Source organism: Colletotrichum lupini, chromosome 4, assembly GCF_023278565.1.
Source record: "Colletotrichum lupini chromosome 4, complete sequence".
NCBI lineage: Eukaryota > Fungi > Ascomycota > Sordariomycetes > Glomerellales > Glomerellaceae > Colletotrichum > Colletotrichum lupini.
In genome coordinates this window covers 7,272,092-7,282,169 of record NC_064677.1, presented here as the reverse complement: position 1 = coordinate 7,282,169, position 10,078 = coordinate 7,272,092, and the positions used below count along the sequence as shown (strand labels likewise).

Sequence of the window (10,078 nt, the reverse complement as noted above, 5' to 3'; positions counted from 1 at the left end):
AGGTTTGGATCTACAGTAGATACGGCATCACATAGTTGAGGTATCACGGTGTTTTTGATTTAAAGGACCAACAAACTGATCAAAGCTAGTGCTCAACCTTGAGTGAGAAATCCACGTGTGGTACGCCCTGGTGAATGGCACTCGTCGAAACAATATCAACGTCTGTGAATAAGTCAGTATATCGCCAAATGAAGAACAACAAGTCACCCGGCATAACTCACCATTACACACATAGTTCTCAACGTTTTCCAACGTCAACCCACCAGAGACCTCGACCAAGAAGTACTTCTTCCCCGCCCACTTCTCCTTCAAGCTCTTGGCCGCAATCTTAACCCCCTCGCCCGTAAAGTTATCCAGCATGACAACATCCGCCCCGGCCGCAATCGCCTCGTCCGCCTCCTCCTCGCTCTGCACCTCAACCTCGACCTTCAAACTGAAGCCGCCCACGCTCTTGGCCGCCTTGACCGCATTCGTGATGCTCCCCTTGCTCCAGACGTGATTATCCTTCAACATAATCATCGAACTCAAATCATGCCTATGCGCGTCCGCACCGCCCACAAGCATACCGTACTTCTCCACCAACCGGAACCCAGGCGTCGTCTTGCGCGTACCCGCCAGCACACCAGCATACCCGGCCGCCCTCAAATTCACCAGCATACCCCTCGTCATGCTCGCCACGCCAGAGCACCGCGCAAGCGTGTTCAGCGCCACCCGCTCCCCCAACAGGATCCCGCGCGTGGGGCCCGAGACGGTCGCGACGCGCATCTTGCCCTTTGTGTTATGGTCTCCGTGGCCGCGGAGCTCGACGTGGGAGCCCTCCTTGACGTGCCACTCGACGGTGCAGCCGCACTGCGCAAAGACCTCGTCGACAAAGGGCCGGCCGGCGACGATGCCGCCTGATTTGCCCCAGAGGGTTGCGGTGCGCGGGGCGGCGCCGACGACGAAGCCGCCGTAGTCGAAGGAGGGGGTGTCTTCGGCGAGCCAGGCTGTTACCATTGTCTTCCAGCTGGGCGGGAGGAGGTGCTCCGGGGAGCCGTGCTCGAGGGGGACGTCTTCCATTGTGAGGTGCGGAGGTGTGGAGGGGTTCGTTCGGCTCGATCGCTTAGACGGTGATGTCGTGTAGTAGGCGGCAAGGCGAAGATATGGAGTCGGTTTGGGGTCCGGGAGGAAGACGGTTCGGCGATTGAGAGAAAGGAGAGAATTTGTAAGACTAGCAGACTCAAAGGTTAATCGCCACGGTTCGGATTCGTTGACGTTGTTGCCGTTGCCGGCTTCTGTCGGTGCCGTCTTCTGCCGATGGTGGGGTTAGCGTCGGCAGCTGGGCGGGGTAGTGATACAGCTGGCGGCGACTGGCGTTCTCAGGTCTCCCCTTCGACTTACACGAAGTTCCGAAGCAGTGAACTCAAGATAAATGGTAAATAGGAGTTTCATTATTTCTAATTAATTGAGTACAAATTGATATTCCCGGTACGAGTTTCTCAAAATCCATTAAAATCAACAACGGTCCGCCCCGGATCTCTGAAAAAACGTCCCCCTATCCTCTGCCTCACTGACAGAAAACTCGTCAGACGCGTACACAAACCCGCTTGACTGAATAGACCCAGACCTAGAAGACTCGGTCAGCACCCCAAAGTCAGAACTATCATGCGAATGATGCCGCTCTCTCGACTCGTCTGGCTGGGCCGGGTTTGCAGTCTCGTCGGCCGGGGCACCAGGTGACAGCGGCGCAGAGTCGTAGAAGTCCTCAATGGTTAGTTGTCGGATGGGACGGAAGTTCCGGTACAGTTCCTTCTGGGCGCCCCGTACCACGTCGACGGTGGCCCCGTCCCCGTTCTCCCCGCGTCGGTTCCGTGTCGTCGAATCCGCTGTCGGAGTTTCCGATTCCGAATTGGTTGGGTTCTCGACCAAGCGTCGGTCCAGGACGTGTGGAAGCTGGAGGCGGAAGTGCTGCTGTTGCTGCGCATTGTTGACACTCTCTTCTTTCTTGTCACTGATATCGGTGTTCAATGGGGCGTCTTCAAAGTCTTAAAAAGTGATGAGTCTTTGACATGGTCAGGTAAGGTGTTCAGTATAGAGGAGCACTTACACGGAGACGGCATGTCTTCGCTCGGCTCAACAGGGAATAGGATACCGTAGATGGCACGCCACTGCTGTTCTTGGGTTCCATGGATTCGTCTTCGCAGAAACTTTCTCTGCTGTCTGGTGCATCCCAGAGGCAACACGGTTGAGACCAGCTCACATTTTATCGGTTCCAGCAAGTGATTATGAAGGCTGTTCTCGGAAAAGAATACTGCGGCGCATCGGGGGCAGTAGAAGGGTATTATGTGGTGGTCGTAAATGTGTTGTCTATTGCCTATAACATAAGCCTGTGTATCGCCTGGGAAAGGACCATACTGACCTGACTTCATCCACGCTGGAAAATCCAGGCCCTGTACAGTAGGTCTTTCGGAATTGTCCGTCGGGATCGTGTTGATAGAACGGGCAAGCAAGCTTCTTGGCCAGCACATTTGAGAGACCGCCATCAGAGTCTGGCTTCCGAGACGGCTCATCTACGTCTTGACCAACCTTGGAGGGTTCGGATGCCGATTCCTCACCCTTGGGGGATCTCGAAGAGCTGCACACACAAGGTGGTGAGAGAGGCGTCGAACGTCCCTGCTCCCGCGGCATAGATGGACAGGAAGTCGTAGGTGGAGACGGGTCGTCCATTCCAGGTGTACCAGATTTGAGACTCTGGTTCAGCAAGGTGGCGAGCCCGTTGATTAGGGTTTCGGCTGCCTTCAATTCTGATTTGGTGCTTGGGTAACCTTGAGAGTGGGTGATTCTCGTGGCACCAATTGTGATGTCAAAGGACATGGCATCTGAAGAGCAATAGGCTCCATATCCACCTGGTTCTTCCAGATGAAGAGAGCGTTCGGTGCCTTGTAGTCCAGGATAATTTCTCGGTAGGTTGCATCCACTCCGTATTTCTTGCCCACCTCGGCAGAAATTCATTGGCTGTGTTTGGCATGGTCGAGGTGATTCTGCTAAGTACGCATGATCGATCACTCCATGGGGTTCCGAGCAACATTGGCATATCTCTTTGAAGTCACGAGGTTAGTAAGTACGCTGTATCTCAAGTGTTGCCCGTACCTCCGTAACTGCCATTTCCTTTAGAACGCAGCAGTGTCCTTTGGCTCTTTTTCTTATCGCCGCGCTGCTCGTGCCTCTCCATGTAGTACATTGGAAAAAGGAACATAGCTGCTAGGAGTAACGCAACAGATATCCCAGCCACGAGGCCAAAGATGTCGGGGGACATGCCGAGATACTCATCTTTGCGCTGCTGTTGGCAAGGAGGGGTATGGCGGTACTGAGGTTTCCAAGACGTGGACATATTATCATCGGTGGCTCAAGGTAGAGCGGATTCAGGGATGAGAGAAACTGTACACCTGGAGTATCATGTGGAGTGGGCATGTAAAGCTCAAGTATGAAATAAGCGTCTTCCAACGCTTTGTGCGGAGAAGTAAAGGTCTCAGATCTCGACACCGTTTGCAGGTGTCTTGAACGTTGAGCCCCGATGATGCGGATTGGGTTAGGCCGGCGATCATCCGTACGACTAAACGCCAAGCCACTCATCTCGAAGGTTGCGCTCGGCAAGATTGGAGATCAAATGGCTACCTCTAGATTGACAGAAAAGGGTAAACAGATGGTTGAAGACAAAGGTAAGTGAGTGTGATGTCGTCATTTAGTGTCTTGTTCAATCTCTGCCTCAAACAGTTCAATGCAGATTCAATATAGGTGTACGATAAAGACTAGTTGATTATCGTTGACTGACTGATAGAATGTAGGCAGTCGACTATACATTTTATGGGACACTGCATTCCCCAGATAATTAGACTGATTGCTGGCATTATTGAATTCCAGTCCACAGACCACGGCAGTCTCAAGGTTGATTGACTTAAGTACCCTCCATAGGCCTTTCAACCTCGTTGCATCGACGAATGTAGGCTCGATTATCCATAATCCACTCCCTCTCCCTCCCAAAGAAGTAATAACGCGTGAATTCGTGCGCCCTCGGGTACCACTTGCACTCACTCGCCGTACCAGGGTCTTCGAGAGCTACTATGTCGCGATCGTTGGCCGCCTCGAACCAGCCCATCTTGTCGTCATTGACGATGCCGAAAATGAGGCCGTAGCAGATGACGGCATAGGACGACTGTTGCTGAATACGGAGGCGTGGTCGGCCCCAGGCCTCGTTGAAGAAGGCGTGGGCTTCTCTGATGCCTTTGGTGCCGTTTCCGCCGGTGGCGGCGATGCAGTTTGTCCAGTTGCGGGCTGGGTACCATTGGGCGTTGACGCTGGTGGCAGCGAAGCCGACGACGGCTACGATGATAGTTGATAGTTTCTAGAAGTGGGTAGTAGATTAGTATCATAACTCATAGACTGATATTCGAAAAGACGAAAGATTTGTAACATGCCATTGTGCTTGAGTGTCTTGATCTCTTGGAAAAGTGTGGTGCGGTTGGTAAAGGGGGAAGATTCTCATTTGATAGAAATCTATTCGTAAAATAGGCAGGGTAAGAAGAACTGCCTCGGGAGAACCTTGGTAGGCTCGGCGAAATTTTAGATTCAGAGGCTCTTCGGCTGTCCAGAACGACGTTGAACTTTGGGACTGCCATGTGCGACTCTTATGGGGCCACGATGCTTAGTCTACTTTCTGAATAATCTCGGTACGTCTGATCCTCTGGCGAAACTTAATTTATGGCCCAGAAACGTTGTTTTCCTACATACAGGAGCTTGATAGAAGAACCAACTTCTGTCGTCTTCTACCTAATCGACAATGTCGGCTCCCTTTTCCCATGCAGTATCAAAGTACTGGCTGTACCATGCCTCAATGTTCTTCGTATCGTCAATCCAGACACCATGCTGCTCATTATACTCTGGATAAATATTGTCGCTTCCCACATACAGAAGCTGCCTATCAACACACACGATCTTACTGTGTTGGCCATACCGATTATCGTTCTGCATTATTCTCTTGCAATGGAGCCGGTCTTGGATAATCTCCGCAGCAGTGGTACCTGACGGCAGTTCTTGTGCGCCGAGAAGGCCAGTCAGGATTTCCCGGAAGGTTTCCCACGAGTACGGATCTCCATAGCCTCCTCCGGCATCTTTCGTGGTGAGCAAGATGTACATCCCGAAGCTCTTATCCTGAGGATGAGTCTTGACAATATTAAGCAGACCCTTGCACATGGCCTGCATAACGTCGTACGGGACCACGTACTCATCCCAGTCGAGACCAAGTTTGGTGTTGAGCCACCCCTTGATGGCATTGGCGCCTGGATTGCCTCGCAAGAATGGTTCTACAAAGATCTCCTGAGCGAGTGTAATGTTGCTCGTCGCATTCTCGATAGCGTGGAATCGCGCGGCTTTGCTTGCCCATACGGCGGGGCTGAGGCCAAACCGCTGCATGGCGGGGAGGATGGATTGATCGCTCAGCACATCGATGACGGTGTTCATGACCTTCAAGTCAGGGGTTGCGCCACTCGAGGGGTTGATGCCTTTCGTGGTCTGCATGTACACCAATTGCATCAAAATGTCTCTGCACAATGGTTCTAGTCAGCGCTGATCTATTTGTTTTTTTGAATTAGATGAAAGAGTACTTACTTCACGACATTCAAGACCAGGATAGGGTACCGGTGTTTACCAGATCCGGGAAGACGATCGCCCACGTTACTGGTTGTCAAAACTGCTTGCGACCCAGAGTTCTTCACAGACTGCTTGGTGTCACTAAAAAGTGGAACTGTGTCTGTCTGAAAGCTGTCTGCCCCTGTTGGGGTCGGCCCTGAGAGCTTGATGGAATGTCGGAATGAAGCATTGTCGTCGGAAGGAATATCGTTGAGGTAGCTACTCTCATGTTAGTATTCGCTCATCGTGTCTAGCTTAGATCCGACTTGCCTCCACAAAGCATCAGCATATTTGTGGGCTTCAATAGCTGCATCGCCTCTGATCTTGACCATAGAGTCGAAGGTTCCAACCTGGGTATCGCCATAGCTGTCCCACAGGTTCGCACCTCCCGTAGTCATCGTGGTACCATTGACCGCCGTGACCTTTGCGTGGTTCCAGCTGAGAGCTGGAAGCCCTTTACTCTCGGCGACTTTGGCGAGAGGTAAGAGGCCATCGCTGACGAGAATGGTGGCCAGATCGATTACCCAGGGATGGCCGGACAAAGCTGAGTTGTTCAAGTAGTTCTTGAGCTCGGCTTGAAGCTTCTTCACCCACGCCTCACTACCTCCGGGCTGAAACTTGAAGTCGGGGTTGTAGAAGCCAATGTAAAGCTCTGCCTTGGGGTGCGTGATGGATGGCTGATTGTTAGACCAGAAAATCTGCTTGTAGTCGTTCCACCCGGATCCGTTACTAGCGTCCTTGAACTGAGCTGCGGTGATGCCGTTGTCGCCGCATAGTAGACGGATAACTGGCGTGAAATCACTTGGAAGACCATTGACGAGCTTGTTCAGAGTTGGACTGATGCCCTTGGTGAAGAAAGTGGAGTTGAATGGTGCGAGGGTGAGTAAGTCGATGAACATGTACTTGGATCCATTTTGACCGATCGATATGTTCTTTGAGGCCATGCCATTCACCAAAGCCTCGGACACAGCAGCGGCAACGACGTTGGGAATTGGAGGTGATGTATCAGACCACTTGCCAAATGGAGTGGCGACGAAGAAGTCAAATGGGTCGCCAGGTTTGAAGCCGAGTTCGTTGGCTGTGTCATAGTGGAATGAAACTCCTTCTAATAAGTTCTTCGGGTCCAGGCTCGACAGATAGTGTCGGAGCTGTTCTAGTTTAGAAGAAGATGCCATTTTATCGGAAATCAGTCGTATGATCAATGTTAAACTCAGTTAGAACCTATCTCGAGAGAAGAATGGCTCCTAAAATAGTGACAATTACGCCGAGAGAGAGGTAAGATTGGCCACTTTATAGATACACTCTCAACCACAATTCTACTAGCTTACCTTCAGGGGGAAATCAAGGGAGGTAACCCAATGGCAGAAGATCACCGCAGAGTTTTCGACTATTAGCACATATCCTTGAGCATCATGGTCTTCCATCTTGGAGAAAGTCCGCCTTGGCAAGGCAAGATGCGCATCCTTCTCAAACAATACGATCCTTCGAGTTCAGCTTAGCATACCAGTCTGACCTGTGAATCATTCAAAGTGTAAAAGCTGAGTGGCACTAGCATACGATTAGTTGAGCTCGCAAGACCATTGACAAATGTAATATTCAAAGCGGCCACCTCGCACACTGGAAGAGGTTGCTAACGTGAAACCAGCTAGCCACAATCACAGTCATTCTTAGCCTCATTGGGTGCGGCTGAGTCCAGCTGCAGAAGCCTCAAGATATGTCTCGGAGGCAGCTTTACGACAGATAAGATCTGATTGGCCTCTATGAGTAGAGAAACGCCATTGTGCGTCAGTATAGACCCTGTCGTGTGTGTGTTCAGAGGATTCCATGAATCACGATGCCAAGTGACATTGAGGCTAGAACTGCAAGTAAGATGCATGAGACGTAGCCAACAGACATACGAGTATAAGCGAAGTAAAGAATTATTGAGTCAACAAAGCACTCTCTGCTTTAGAAACAACTGCCTGTGACTTATCCAATCTTGTATTTGATTAAATCTAGCTATGCTCCTCCGTGTCCAGTAGGCCCCGAATTCATCTCGACTGGGAAGAAGTTAAACAGATCTGTCGTGAGCACATCAAAGTTCAAGTCAGGGAATGGGTTCCCCACCGAGCCTGACATCGGCATGCTGTACTCTGTGATGGGTTCAGGTTGTGGCCGGTAAGCTCTGTTGCTGAAGAAGATCAAATCATCCGACGTTGTAGCCCTATTCTCCTCTAAGGATGGAAACTGTATGTTGGTCGGTAGGCGATCATCGGTCCATGAGGGTGACGAGTCGGCAGAAGCGACGTCCAAGAACGCGCCTGTGGACTTGGCCGCGTTGATGGATTGTTCCACAGCCCACACGATGCGCTTGATGGAATGTATGGCGTTCGTCACTGGATCGTCTCCCACTAATGAGCGCAAACAAGATATTGCCATCTGAATGAACTCCAAGTTGTGAGGGTGCTTTGCCGGATGGCGTAAGCTGTCGTATAACAGAACAGCGCAGGAGGACTCGATGAAGAATGCATGATATCGCCGTGTCTGAGAAGGGACAGGTTAGCTCGGTTTCCGGCGGCAATTACCCGTCGGCGACTTACGTTGCATTCCTCGGGGCCCCGAAGCATGTTCCAGGTGAAAGCGAGTGCATCCTGTGCAGCATCTGTGGCGTGTCGGCAAGCTTGCCGAAGCCAGATATCGCCTATCCCGCCGGAACCTTCTCCAGATTGCAGGGCAGCTTCGGCAATAAGAAAAGGGCGGAAGATGAGAAGAACAACATGGAAGTACACTAAGTCACAAGAAGTTAGCAAGCGAATTGGACAAGACTTTGGGCCAAAGGTTATTCGCACCGTTGTGAAGAAGAAGACTAGTTTCAGGATTCCATGCGTCTACCCGTTGTACGGAAGCTGCTGTACCCAAACCCCACTTCTCACCGTATTGCCTGACGTGACCATACAGCTTCTCGGCTTTTCCGTACAATTGACGCAGGGAGTCGGTGCGTTTGTTGTATATCGACTCAATCGCTTCTTCAAGAATGTTGGCGAATTGGCAGAGTGCCATCAACGTTGGTTGTCCGTCCGGATAGGGGCAAGATTCGAAGTCGGACTTCTGCATCGAACTGCGCCGTCCGACCACCAAGCTGAGCCAACTGTAGGTAACGATATCAGAATGATGTGCATCAAGAAGTCGGTCTACAGCCAATCAGGAAACTACTCACATTTCCAAGAAGTAAAGAGACCATAGCGTCACCAGTCTCCCCTGAACTTCTTCCTTTCTCGAAATTGCACTTGTGGTCCCTGCGTGCAGACCCATGGACAGGGCTTTTCGCGTTGCGATGCCGCTATGTAAGTAAGCGGAATTGGGACGACCCATGTTCAGCTGATAATGAGCCATAAGAATAGAAAACTGTATCATTGGTAATGTGACAGAGTCCTCGTAAATCGCTGCTTCCTTTTTGGCGTGGATAAACAATGATTCTGCAGCGTCGGTCTGTGAAGTGCCCAATGCCCCTAACGCCAGAGCTGCAAGAAACACCGTCTTTCTTTGTGGCTGAAAAGTTGTTTCTGGGGTATAGTTGAATAAAGTCGGAACCATATCGTCAAGCTCGGACGGGGTGAAGAAAGGTAAAGATGACAAGTGAGTTGTCTTGAAGTGCAAAACGAACTCTTCTGCCTGTAACAGGGACACCGGGCAGCTCGCAGGTTGAGCAGGCTCGACGTTGATCTTCAGTGGCATGCCAAAGAAGATGTTTCTCTGCATGAACATGTCCAGCCCCGGTCCTCCCTCTTGGACATCTCTGGCATGGCTCTGGCCATACTGACCAGAAAGCAGACCTCGATGAATCTGTTGCAGGAAAGCAGAATTCGAAGAAGGTCCGTAGAAGAGTTGTGAACTGTCGGTAGACTTTGGTGCATGGTGAGCTGCGGCAACGCTGTGATAGACTTCAGTTTGTGCTACATGTTGCTGGAGTTCTTCTGCTGAACGTTGAGAAGCAGCTTCGTCCCGGCGAACCCGATCAGAGCCCGGGGTGGATACGCCGTGGCCAGTCTCGGCATTCGCTACCGTCACCGCGGCCCGCTTCGATGACAATCTCACGCGCGGTTTGAGACGATACACGCAATCGGATGGCTTGTTCTCACATTGCCGACAGGGTTTGTGACCGGAACACTTGATCTTGCGCCTGCGGCATGGTTCGCACGCCTTGGGAATCTTCCCTCCGAATTTGCTGTTAGACTGCATCCCGCTAACTCCGAGATACGCGACCCTTGGCCTCCCAATCGGAATAACAAGCTCAATGAAACAAAAAGATATGAAGAGTCAGACACGGAAGTGGTCTTAATTCCTCAAGTCCGAAAAGCCTCGAATAATGATCTATGTTGCCGTTTAGCGGAAGTTGAATGGGTCAGAGAGGATGAGTTTGGTAAAAGCGGATGAG

The 10,078-nt window shown here is 51.2% G+C and overlaps 3 protein-coding genes across 3 annotated transcripts; all 3 read right to left on the bottom strand.

Moving 5' to 3' along the window:
* Positions 1–85: 85 nt before the first annotated feature.
* On the bottom strand, positions 86–3,370 carry CLUP02_09244 (nicotinate-nucleotide diphosphorylase; the record flags this gene model as incomplete). The annotated part of the gene is made up of 6 exons (XM_049288223.1): positions 86–162; positions 222–1,290; positions 1,555–2,024; positions 2,087–2,199; positions 2,399–2,858; positions 3,130–3,370. 6 exons carry the CDS (start codon positions 3,368–3,370, stop codon positions 86–88), a joined length of 2,430 nt encoding a protein of 809 aa, XP_049145367.1.
* A 564-nt stretch (positions 3,371–3,934) lies between these two features.
* On the bottom strand, positions 3,935–6,839 carry CLUP02_09243 (uncharacterized protein; the record flags this gene model as incomplete). Its single annotated transcript, XM_049288222.1, has 5 exons — positions 3,935–4,381; positions 4,816–4,916; positions 4,977–5,578; positions 5,644–5,883; positions 5,941–6,839. 5 exons carry the CDS (start codon positions 6,837–6,839, stop codon positions 3,935–3,937), a joined length of 2,289 nt encoding a protein of 762 aa, XP_049145366.1.
* An 823-nt stretch (positions 6,840–7,662) lies between these two features.
* CLUP02_09242 (C6 zinc finger domain-containing protein) lies at positions 7,663–9,882 on the bottom strand (the record flags this gene model as incomplete). The annotated part of the gene is made up of 4 exons (XM_049288221.1): positions 7,663–8,187; positions 8,244–8,431; positions 8,493–8,791; positions 8,861–9,882. The coding sequence occupies 4 exons, from the start codon at positions 9,880–9,882 to the stop codon at positions 7,663–7,665; spliced, it is 2,034 nt and encodes a 677-aa protein (XP_049145365.1).
* Between the last annotated feature and the right edge of the window lie 196 nt (positions 9,883–10,078).